This window comes from Cynara cardunculus (assembly GCF_001531365.2).
Source record: "Cynara cardunculus var. scolymus isolate 2C chromosome LG 11, CcrdV1, whole genome shotgun sequence".
Taxonomy (NCBI): Eukaryota; Viridiplantae; Streptophyta; class Magnoliopsida; order Asterales; family Asteraceae; genus Cynara; species Cynara cardunculus.
This window is the reverse complement of record NC_037538.1, coordinates 6,589,267-6,602,480: the sequence shown is the minus strand read 5'-3', so window position 1 is coordinate 6,602,480 and position 13,214 is coordinate 6,589,267. Positions and strand designations below refer to the sequence as shown.

The 13,214-nt window shown below is 29.0% G+C and overlaps 1 protein-coding gene and 1 pseudogene across 1 annotated transcript; one reads left to right on the top strand and one right to left on the bottom strand.

Moving 5' to 3' along the window:
• The first annotated feature begins 1,011 nt into the window (after nt 1–1,011).
• Nucleotides 1,012–7,468, top strand: LOC112521116 (cytochrome P450 CYP72A219-like). Its single transcript, XM_025129801.1, has 5 exons — nt 1,012–1,354; nt 4,973–5,193; nt 5,495–5,739; nt 6,217–6,601; nt 6,912–7,468. Exons 1-5 carry the CDS (start codon nt 1,084–1,086, stop codon nt 7,335–7,337), a joined length of 1,548 nt encoding a protein of 515 aa, XP_024985569.1. The 5' UTR covers nt 1,012–1,083; the 3' UTR covers nt 7,338–7,468.
• Nucleotides 7,469–8,591: 1,123 nt separating this feature from the next.
• Nucleotides 8,592–13,214, bottom strand: part of LOC112521027 — a 6,850-nt pseudogene continuing 2,227 nt past the window's right edge.

Genomic DNA, 13,214 nt, shown 5'->3' with positions numbered 1-13,214 from the left:
TATATATTTCTATACTATATTATAAAATATTTGACAAAAAAAAATTAAAAACCATATTACATATAGATTAAAAAAAAATATAGAACAAAGATTATAAAATAATACATATAGAACAAAGATTATAAAATAATACATATAGAACGAGTATCCAACTCTTAACACGTGTCCATTTCATTCCTCCCCCTCAAATTTGGAATCATTCAATTCCCATCCCCCAATGTTCTCGTTTTCCCACTTACACTCTCATAGGTCATTGACCTCCTACTCGAGGCACAACGTTTTAAAGTAAAAGAAAATCAACATGATACAGATCTTGTAATTAAAACTACGAAACAGTGTTCCTATGCATTGTTTTTTATGCATATTGATGTCTGAAATGGTTTTAAAAAAAAAATTTACTTTTTTCGAATCGAATCAAATAAAATTACTGATGCAATGAAAACGTGTTGAGCTATATTACATTTGTATTCGTCGTTTTGAATTAATTCCATCTCTGTGTATTCATTTGATCCGATTGAATACCAATTTTTTGTTAAACAATGCCCCAATGATTTTATGAACAAATTTCACTACTTGACTCGTCTATGAGAAAATAATAAGAATATATAAAATATAGACTACAAATTAACGCTTTTTAAGGTGTGCAAATAAAATGTTGTACGTTGTATACCTAAACTTATAGACTTCGAACGTGTTAATGAAGTATTTATAGTTCAATTACCAATTTAGGGTTTCTTCGATCGCTTACAGCGCCCATATCATTTATACCATATCCAGATATCATATAATTCGGCATAAATGTGGTCACATGCGGTAGGTATCTGTTCTTTTTGCTTGAAGAATAAATATGGGCCACCATGAGAAAGAACACAAAACACAAGGTATAATCGTAAGTTACTCAAAAGTATATATATATATATATATATATATATATATATAGGGTCGTTAAAGTGAACATTATTCATCAACAAGTAGAGGTATATCCATAAGTTACTCAAAAGTATAGGGTAGTTAAAGTGAACATTATCCATCAATAAATATCCCCTTCTCCTTCAATTCCCACACCAACTCCAAAGATTGAAGATGGAAGCATGGTGTGGTGTGGGAATAGTGGTAACAGTAATAGGATTGTGGTATGGTTGGAGATTTGTGAATTGGGTTTGGTTGAAACCTAAAAAGATGGAGAAGTGTCTAAGAGAACAAGGCTTGAAGGGGAGCTCCTACAACTTCTTATTTGGAGACCTAAAGGAGATGGTGAAGATGACAAAGGAGGCCAAATCTAGACCCATAAATCTTACAAACGATATAGTTCCCAGAGTCTTGCCTTTCGAATATAAATCCGTCACTGCTTATGGTACGAATGCTTGCTTTGCTTTATTTTCATGAGTCTTTTTTTTACTGTTGTACTTCCATTATTTCTTTCTCTTTTGGTTATTTTCTATTTTTGGAGACCTTAGATTCAATATATTTATTTTGAGTAACATAGTATGTCTTTGATCGATACCACTAAGGAAATGTAGGATGTGTTTGATGCAGTTAAATGAACGTATTTTCTAAAGCTCGATTTTCTTGTTTAGAAGTTGGATTAAAAATGAAAGAGAACACGTTTGATTTTGATCCAATTTGCTACCTAATAAAAGTTCACTAGTACTATCTTTCGTCCGTTTATCCACATGCCCTCATTCACGTAATCTGTTTATCAACATTATTTACGCTTAAAATTATCCTTGATAAGTCTCACGATTAAAATAATAATAAAAAAGTCTGAAGATAGATAGATAGGCAAAGTTATTATGAAATTCGATATGTTTAGGTCTTCTTTTTTTTAATTAAGGGGAAATATTATGTTTAATTTCAACTTTAAATCATGACATTGTTTGGCAAAGATAACCTAGCTTATAAACTAATTTATTTTCTTGGTATACGTTTAGATGCACATAAGTTAGCTTTATTGAAACGCTACTAATAGTATCATTTTGGTAGCTTATTGTCATTTTTTTTTCAATTATGACTTATTAGTATTAATTATTTATTACTTTTATAAATAAAATTAAATATTATTAATATTAATAAATATAAATTGAAAATTAATTATTAATTAATTTTACTTATACATTATACATTAGTATTATTTATTGATTATCTACAATAACTATTAATCATATTAACTATTTGCATTTTTTTAAATTATTATCAAGTATATTTAGTTCTTAAAATGCAAATATAACAGTTTTAATAATGTTTATATGATACAAAAATTAAAGTTATACTTACTTTATTTCGTAGATAATAAAAACGTGTTAAATAATTTGAATAAAGTATTTAATTTAATTTATTAAATACATTTAAAAAAATATAAATTAATTAAAATATGTGAGGTTGATCATTTTTATTTTTATTCATATTATATGTAATGGTTATTTAAAATCATAAATTCAAATATTATAATATGTACAATAATCAATTTGAAATTCTTTTCAAAAATATATTATATTTTTTCATTTTTTTATCATCTTGTTCGTATTAGTTAATATATTATATTATTAGAGATTTGTTTCAATTATATTTTAAAATATTATAATTGGTTAATTTTTCAAGATACCCTTTTTGGTCATCTTATATTTTCGTCAACTAATTTTGTCAATTACGGTTTGTTCATCAGCTAGCTTATAAGCTACCATTTAATTTATCAGTCATCAGTTAATTTGTTAAACATAACCTAAATTTAATATATTCATTCATTTATACGACAAAATTGAATATAACACCAAGATAAACTTAATAATCGTTGTTTTTAGTTATCATACAATTATTGGTATATTTCTTTTGATATGAGATTTCAATCTTCTCCACGTCTTTATTTATTGCTAGCAGACATTGCATGAAACGTTTTGAACAAGAATACTATATATTTTTGATGCATGGTAAATGGACTTCGCATTACCCAATATATGATGAGATAGCTGTTTCATGTTTGTTATGACTTTTGTTTGAAATAGATGGGAGCATAGTGAAAGAAAGTGGAACAGTCGTATATGTCCATCCCTACCTTATAGAATAAAGTGAAAAAAAACCTATATTGTATTAATACATCTTTAAAAGTAAAACCTAATTGCTTTTTCAAACATCAAATACATCTCTCTCTTTACATTTATTTTTACTTTAAAAAATTTATTTATTATATTTTATTATTTTAAACTTTCTCTTTACTGTTCTCAAAATTCTATTTTTTTATATTTTTTATATTTTGGTTTATTTATGTAATAAAACATTATATGAAAAAAGCATAAAATAAAAATCAAAAATTCCATAAACTTCATATTTAGTGTCATTTTTAATCGCATTGACGAAAAATTTCTAACGATATATTTTGTTATAAAAAACATTTATTTTTATTATCATATTTAATAAATTAATCAAAATATAGAAAAGATATAAAATAGGAAATGAAAATTTGAGATAAGTAAAACAAATGTTTAAAGGGGATAAAAAATTTATCAATGTGATTTTAGGTATTTTGATTTACTAGAAGGGTACTCACACAATGCAGCGAGATAAATCTCTATTTTAATGTTTAGTTTTTATTCTTTGTCTCTATCGATATAATACGATTTTAWGTGGTTTTGAGAACGCGATAATGTCTTTACTTTGAATGAAAAATAAATTTGAAAATAACATAAAAAAATTTAAAAATAAAATAAAATCGATATGAGTGTTAGATTAACTATTTAACAATTCTCGTTTTTTTTTTTTTTGTGTAACTTCTTTAATTCAATTTTTTATTATAATTTAATTTAGGTCCAATAACAAAGTAATTTATTTTTTGTTTAATAATATAATTTTTATTAAAGATATAATTAAACATTTTGTTAGAAACTCACTGATTATCCTAATTATATTTTAAATTTTCTATATTTAAAATAGATATTTATCCTGTATTTGATTATGTTTATCTACAGCTAGTTATACGAATTTAAAAATGAAGCTTTAATAAGTTGTACTTACGTAAAATCACTTGTAATCTTGAATTTTAAGTAATATGTATCAATAAAAATTAGTATTTCATGCATAAGAAATAGTTTTTAAGAGTTTTTGTCAAATATTTTATAATATAGTATAGATGAATAAGATATAAAATAAAAGATGCTTAATTAGGTCTTTTGATTTTATGAATGTCAACTTTTTAATAAATATTTATGTCAGTTGTTTTTGTATTTTGAATATTATTTCTTAATTTTCATTTAGATTGATTATTTATTAAAAAAACACTAAACAACTTATTTGAGGTAAGCTGATTTTACCGGTCATATTTTGTCCAGACCTGTTTTACCAAACATTAAACAATTGTCCTGTAATGAAATGTCATATCTTGTCATTTTATATCCTTATTTGTCTCGGTATCAAACCAAAAACACACATAGAGATAACTAAACACGTTCCAATCCGTCTCAGACCTGTTACAAGATTTCTAGATATGCAAGACCTGTCCTAGGACCAATTACAGAGAGGACCAATTATAGTACAAGTTTTGTAGTATTTTTTAAAGTAAATGTAATATTAAAATGCATTTGAATGCTCAATTTCAAAATGATAAATATAAGAGGTTTTATAGCATTTTCGTGTAAAAAAGTCTTAAAATTTTCTATAAAATGGGCTGGCCCGGGACCATATTTGGGATCGATTGTGAAGGATGGAGATCACTAATTGTCAGATATAAGATCAGTGTTAGGATTTTTGGTCAGGGTCAAATCATGCTAATCCAGTTACACTTTTACCAAGTTGGGATGGAAACTGATTTAATTAAGACCACCTGACCCAAAACCCATTTTTAGCCATCTATGCTTCAACATCCAAAACACATTAAAATTAAAATAAAAGGAAGACTTCCTAAAATTCTAAATACATTTGCCACCAATCATAATTGTCAACTGTGATCACTCTAAATGATTTTTTTTTTTTTGCAATTGTTTAGGCAAGTATTGCTTCACATGGATGGGGCCGAAACCTATTGTACATATAACTGAACCAGCTACAATAAAAGAGATATTGGCAGATTACCGTCAATTTCAAAAGCCAAAAGGAGGAAACCCATTATTAAAGTTGCTAGCTAGAGGTTTAGCATCCGTTGAAGGTGATCAATGGGTGAAGCATAGAAAAATCATTAATCCAGCTTTTCATGTCGAGAAGTTGAAGGTTTGTTCTTCTTGCCTTACGTATTACAACATGAAAATTGATTGTTATCTATTTTTGAAGATTTTGAGTTTTGATTCTCCATTTTGAAACCAAAAACTTTGAAGGTTCAATTTTATATACTTTATTTGAAAAAAAAAATTCCTGATCCAAAAAAATAAAGAAATGTAAAAAATATTTTTCCTTGGCGATATTTTTATTCTCTCGTATCAAGTATTTCTTAAGAACATCTCTGTTAAAGATGCTCTTAATCCATTTTTCCCACTTATACCTGGAAATGGTAATAATATATCTTTTTTGATAGCATATGGTTCCTGCCTTTTATATGAGTTGTGCTGAGATGATCAACAAGTGGGAAGAAATGTTAAAGAAAGAAGACTCGTGTGAAGTGGATGTGTGGCCTTCTCTCCAAACATTATCTAGTGATGTGATTTCACGTACATCATTTGGTAGTAGCTTTGAAGAGGGGAAAAGAATATTTGAACTACAACGAGAACTAGCCGAATTGATTGTGGAGGCTGGACAATCACTTTATATTCCCGGATCAAGGTAAGTATGTTTTTGAACAATAGTTTTAAGCTCGCTTTCCTTTTAAAGAAAGGACACTTTAATGAAGAACTTGGTACCAAAATTGTGCAAATATATGCAATAATCACAATATCTTTTCGATTAGTTGCCAAACGGATGTAATAACTATAGTGTATCACAATATATTTTCAATAACAAAACATATTACTTTAATTTCACCATGGAATGTTGTTTATTTGGCCATCAAACTTGAATGTCCCTGTCAAAGACCTTCCAGCCTAGTAAGGCTTGGGCATGACATAGTCATGAACCCRAGTTCGAGCCCTGGGAGGGGAGTGTTGGCGACATTTAAGTGGGGCCATGTCTAGCCTCCAAAATTGCCGGGGATTAGTCGGGCTTTGGCCCGGACACCCTTACAAAAAAAAAAAAAACTTGAATGTCCCTGATATTTGGTMAGGAAAGAATATTATATTATGATAATCGAACTTAATTTTGTAGATTCTTGCCAACGAAAAGCAATAAAAGGATGAAGGAAATTGACCGAGAAGTGAAAGCTTCGATAAGGAGTATCATTGATAAACGAATGACCGCAAAGAAAGCYGGGGAAAGAAGTAACGATGACTTGTTAGGCATACTCCTGGATTTGAACTACAACGAAATTAGACAACACGGGAGTAGTAATTTTGGATTAAGCATCGAGGAAGTCATAGAAGAGTGTAAGCTTTTCTACTTTGCAGGACAAGAGACCACAGGAGTTTTGCTTGTTTGGACTATGATTATGTTGGGTCAACACACAAGTTGGCAAGCACGCGCTAGAGAYGAAGTCTCACTTGTCWTTGGGAAGGAAAAAATAGATATCGATGGATTGAATCGTTTAAAAACTGTAAGATTTTCTGTTTATCTCTTATAATGTTTTATTATGTCGAGAGATATGTTCCCTTCCCTAAGGTCCATWATTTTTCGTTACCAAGTATTTTGACCAACACTTTTCTCACTACTAGAAAACAAACTAAGGCCATCTAGGTTATCGCTCAGCTAAAGAAATCAACTTGTTTTATACCAAAAGTAGCACCAAAATGTCTATACAGTCACTATTAAATAAAGGGGTTCCATCGACAGATTATCTGACGGATTTGTCCATCGGAAAAAGTCTAATGTTTTTTAATGAGCATAATAATTATYATGTTTTACAGGTTACCATGATTTTCAATGAGGTTCTTAGGTTATATCCACCTGCGGCACCACTTGTACGTATGGTAGATGAAGATACCACATTAGGAAACATATTTTTACCAGCTGGATCGCACCTTGAACTACATGTGATGCTTTTGCATCATGATAAGGATATATGGGGTGAGGATGTGAATGACTTCAAGCCTGAGAGATTTTCTGAAGGTGTGTCAAAGGTGACCAAGGGACAAGCATCATATCTCCCCTTTRGTGGGGGGCCACGTATATGTGTCGGACAAAATTTTGCTTTACTAGAGGCAAAAATAGCACTCGCTATGATTCTACAACACTTTAGCTTTGATCTTTCCCCATCATATGCACATGCTCCGCATAACATCATCACTCTTCAACCTCAGTTTGGGGCTCATTTGATATTACGTAAGCTTTAAACAATATGTATTCGATGCAAACATGGTTCAATTTGTATTTTATGTAACTATAGTAAGTTGCGACAAAACAATTTGAACGATTATCTTCAAGGGTTGATACAATTATTTGGCCATGTACTTATCTCTTAATATGACCGAAACTTATAACTAGATTGTAATTAGTACTTATTTTTCTGTTAGTAATTTGAAGGTTAATTACGTAACAAGTTTATTCTTATAATGATAGATTGTTGGTTAAACTGATTTTGATTTCATATGTTGTCACCATTAATGGTTGTTGAAACAATCAAAATTTACATTTTTTTATAATCCTAGTTGAATCAAACAAATTCAAAATTTTCTCTCTATTTCAAAGTATCCATTCATACAAAATAGATCGGCACCTAGTTTTATTTCAAAAGAGAGTTTGAGGCAAACAAAATTCGTCTCTATGCTTTTACTCTGTCTAGTTTTGCATTGTGATGGTTGAACTTTTCATTCGATATATAATAATAAGGTCCTGGCAATACAAGTATATATATGATGGACAAACACTTTTCATTGTAACTTCCAGAACCTAACACCAGATGATATATGCTACAAATGCTTTACGACGTCAAATAGAAACTTAATATTTTTATTTATGTTATTATTGTAAACAACATTATTCTAGCCAATGGAGTTAGCCGCTACATTGTAAACTTTAACGTTAAATGAGGGTTTTCCAAAACACATTAGGAACTAAGAGGGTAAATACGGGATTTGCCACCCAAGTTCCCAAATTGAAAAGGATGAACAACAAGAAATCACGTTCATGTGCGATGTAGTAATCTTTCCAAATGTTGTCGTTTTTTCATCACCCTTCCATGATTTCTAACTTCATTAGGCGTCGGTCGGAACTTACATCAAAATACATTGAACATAAAAGAARAATAAAACAGAACAATATCAAATGTGTGATGGGTCTATATCATAATCTTTTTCCATTAGGAAGGATAAGATATCTTCAAAGTCAAGCAAACAATTAATAAGAGCTAACGACCATTTCATGACACCATAAAAATGATGGAACAACCTATATATATAGATTTGGGATCATTTTAGACCAACTTGTTTTCGTAAAATCCATGAGACCATATTTTTACACTTAAAACTTCACATACTGTGAAGCTAATCTTCACAGTGTTCTTGCTGTGAAGGTTCAGATTCCTTTTACCTTTACAATATTTTGTTGTTATATATATGTATATATTTCATGTTTCAATAACGTCATCACATTCATGGTTTCATTTTATTACTAAACTGAACGCTTAATTGGTCACAACTAGAGGAAGATTCGTATATACGAATTCTAAACCTGTTGAGATTTTATCAAATTCATTTGAAAAGTAAAAATTTCCGTATGCTAATCGTGAGTCTTTAACTTGGGTAGAGAATATAGCTTTCACAGGTCTATGATCYGATAACTTCGATTCACTTCTCGTGTATAGAATTTGCTTTAGTTCCTTCCCCGACCATATTATCCTATCACACCTATAATACATTCACAAATGCAAATTTAGAAGCATACRATATAGAGAAATAATGGTAACGATATGAATATTTCAAAGCATACCATGCGGGTGCACGTTTCATTTCTTGATTCTTCACAAAGTATTCGTCGGAATCCGGAAGATACTTGTAAGTAGGTGCAAAATCGATTGTTCCCTCATGCCATGCTCCAAACTGACCATCCAAACTGACCATCCACGAGCTCCGTTCGCAACTGCATTTCATCAGTTCCGTTAAATATGAACGTAAGTTTAAAAAAATATACAATTTATATGATTTTAGTTAATTACCTGATCATATTCAAGAAGTTTCTTCCAATCCTTTTTGTCTACCAATGATCTTGTTTCCTTTTCCGGTAAAGAAATCCGGTAATTCAAGTCTCCGAACACCACCACCCGACTATTATCAAGGCAAAAGAATAAAATATATTTTTTATCATCAGAATCCAATAAATCAATAACATAATTTTTCTTACTAACGAAAAACAAATGAATCTATATTAAAAACGTTGCCCAGTGCATGGTGGTAGGGGTCCTGTAGGCCCCCAACAAACCCACCATTTTTTTAAAAGAAGGTTATAAAAAAATTTGTTTAGTAAATTTTTCTATTGTACGACCAACAAGAACAATATAAGACTCCTAACAAGAACAAAGCAAGACCACCAACAAGAACAAGACAAGGACCCCCAACTTGATATCTTGATTGTTAATTGATCCATTTGCAGCACACACTGATATTTTCGTTCGAAATATAAAATACAAAAATTATACACCTCGATAAATTAGTAAAACGTCAACTGAAAATCAATCTGAATAAGTTATCTTTATTCGGTTAACTGAACCGCTTAATCCCAAAAGGAAAACCCAAAGCCRTTTTCATCCAGATGAATTATTTGGTTTTRWTTTTTTTTCTACACCCTTAAATATGCCTCCAACTATAAAAGTTTTTAAATCCGTMGCTGATTAAAAATCTCTCTCATGTGGGAAAACAAAACGTTGTATTTTTTAGATCAAGTAATAAAAAAAGTATATAATAGAAAAAATAACCGACTAAATCACGAAGTAACGGTCAAGTTTATTAAAAAAATTACACACACCTAATGGTTTTGACTTTTTATCGACTCGTTTGTCATCAAAGAAATACTTTAATTAGTTACCACCATTAGAAAACAATTATAAGCGATGAAAATTAATGACATAAAAAATCTCTCGTTGATCAGCTACAGATCAGTAAAGGATTGGTCAAAATTCAGTTCCATCGATGATCCCCCAAAACTGGTTTTTTGCCGGTTCCCTCGCAGTTTTTTCGCAAATCAGCGAAGGATCAACGACGAATTAGCCAGTTTTCTCGTTGATCCGTCGCTGGAAGTTTTATCTCGCTGATAACATTACATACGAGGTTTTGACCGATGTACGATCAGCGGAAGATTTTTCCCTTACCGATTATCTTCATTTTTGTAGTGCTATATATTTAATATTAATTACAATCAAGAATAATATAATCCAAATGTAAAGATACTTTTCATAGCTAAGATATTTTGTTAAAAGGATCTCCAGCGATCTTGTCCGTCGATGAAAATTTCAGTTTTAATAGTGTTTTTTATATATTTTAATATATATGATTAAAATAAATTATCAGTAATAGTTATATATTCTAATCACGTGGATTATGTAGTTTTGAATATAAGACAATACGGTATCAATAATATCAAAATAATAAAACTCAATTTATTCATATTTATTTATTTAAAAAAAACTAAAATAATATCTATTAAATTAAAGATATTTTATACTAATTAATAAGTAATGAATAATATATAATATCCGCAAAGGGTTTGGTCATTACTTCACACTCACGCTCTACTTATTCACCTTATAGTTTATATATACAACAATAATAATATTAATTAATAATTAAATTTAAAACCAAAATAAATAGTTATATATATATATATATAGATGAATTTTAAATAAATAAAAACAAAATATCGTGAAAAAGAAAAGAATACGAAGTTAAAATAAGGTTTATATGTGAATCATTTAAAAAATTCAAAAAAAATATACTTGAATACATATATGCATGTATGTGTATAATGAAATATATTAAACTAACACATACGTACTCATGGTCCAAAATCCTTTTTGGCAAGCGAATTGAGGACCCTTTGGTTGACGAAAAACTTGTACGTGAAAATATCTCATTGGCATTGGAATTTCTGTTTCGTTCATCGCCTTCTCCCCCTCCTGATGCTAGATGACTACATACAAAAAAATCATATCTAACTAAGGGGTGATTGAGATTGCTTATAAAAACAAATTATTGACTTATTTCGGTATGGAACCGGTAATAAACACTTTCGAGTGTTCGGATAAACAACTTATACCGGTGTCAAACCGGTGATAAAGAGTTTTTGAAGAAGTTAAACCCTTCTGACTTATAATAAGTTAATAAGTGCTTTTATAGAAAAGCATAAGTTGTTTCAAATAAGCAATCCCAAACACCTCCTAAGTAACTATCGTAATTTGAATTTTATCTCATCAAATTTATGAATACGTTTGGGTTTTTTTGGTATTTTATTTGAAATCTTTAGTGTAATCAGTTTGTACGATTCATATATAAAACACCCTCTTCATTTGCCCGACAAATATATAGATCTTTTAAATAGTAAATGCGACTCATAAAAACTTATATCATCTAACAATAATTGATCATGATATTTTGTTTCATATTGAACACACTGATAACTCTGTGAGAATATATGAATCTTCGTTTAAATTAATCTTCAGAAGAACCATTATGAAAAGAAAGAAGGTTCCAACATAAATTTATTATAGTGTTTTTATATATGATGTACAATTGTTTAGTCATATAATAATTAAACTAAATTTTATAGAATAGTCTATTATGATATTTAAATATTTTTGACGGTCTATAAACCTGATTTTGATGTATTGATGGTTAATTTTATTTATATATATATATATATATATAGAGAGAGTTGGGTTCACGTGAGGCCAAAAGTTTTTCGTGAGACCGGTAAGACCAATTTATGTTCATTTTTCAACTTTATAAACTAATGATCTAATGGTCTAAAGTTGTACGGTGGCAATTTTGTGATTATTGAGAAGTCTCATGGCAATTTTGTGATTATGAATGTTCAGATTGTAGATCTAATCTAAGGATTGAGAATTGGTCTTACGGGTATCACGAAAAACCCTTGGTCTCACATGATCTGAAGTCTCTCTCTCTCTCTCTCTCTCTCTCTCTCTCTCTCTATATATATATATATATAGAGAGAGAGAGAGAGAGAGAGAGAGAGAGGTTGGTTGGTTATTATACAACCTTTGACATTTGTGCAACTAATACAACTCAACCTCAACCGTCCATTTCATTTGATTAATATGTGATTTCATAGAAGTTTTGATTATTTCATAATATAAAGTGTTGATTAATGAAGCCTATTAATCTTCCATAAATATTCAAATCATAATAAATGAACTCTCATCATTTCCATAAAAAATATCTCAATTTATTGGGTTGCATTGGTTGTACAAATGCAATGAGTTGTATTTGAAACAAACTATATATATATATATATATATATATAACTTTAGAGGAGTTATTTATAGCGACAGACAAGAACACACACATATATGATATTGCAAGTGGGCGTAGGCCATGACGAAAATCTGTAGGAGTAATTGTTAACTATGAATGGCAAGTATTTTTGAGTGTTTAATAATCTAATCRTTGATAGTGTTCAATTCATGGTGAATTATATATTTTGTTTTTAGAAAAAAATATAAATAAATGTCTTAAATTAAAGAAGCAGAAACCAAAAAAAATGTAAAATAGACTAGAAAATTTAATTTCATTCAAAGATTTAAAATTAAGCTTAAAATTATATATAATACGTACGACTTGAGTTTGTACCCTAGCACAATGCAGGTACATCATGGTTAATCATAGATTTGCTCGTTTTAAACAAAGGASATTTGATCTAACGTATCTAATAATCCAAGTCTTTTAGATGTAAAAGATTCCAATTTTACTATATAGTGAGGAATTTATGTAAGTTTATTTATTTACCATAAATAAATATTATATATATATATATATATATATATATATATATACTAGAAGATTACTCGTGCAATGCAACGAGATACATTTTGATTTTAATATTTTATTTTATTTTTTATCTCAATCGATTTTATAATATGATCTTATGTGATTTTGAAAAAAAACAATGATGTTTTTATTATTGAATAAAATATAAATTTGAATATATCATAAAAAATTGACAAAAATATATCGATATTAGTATCAAATTAACTATTTAAAATT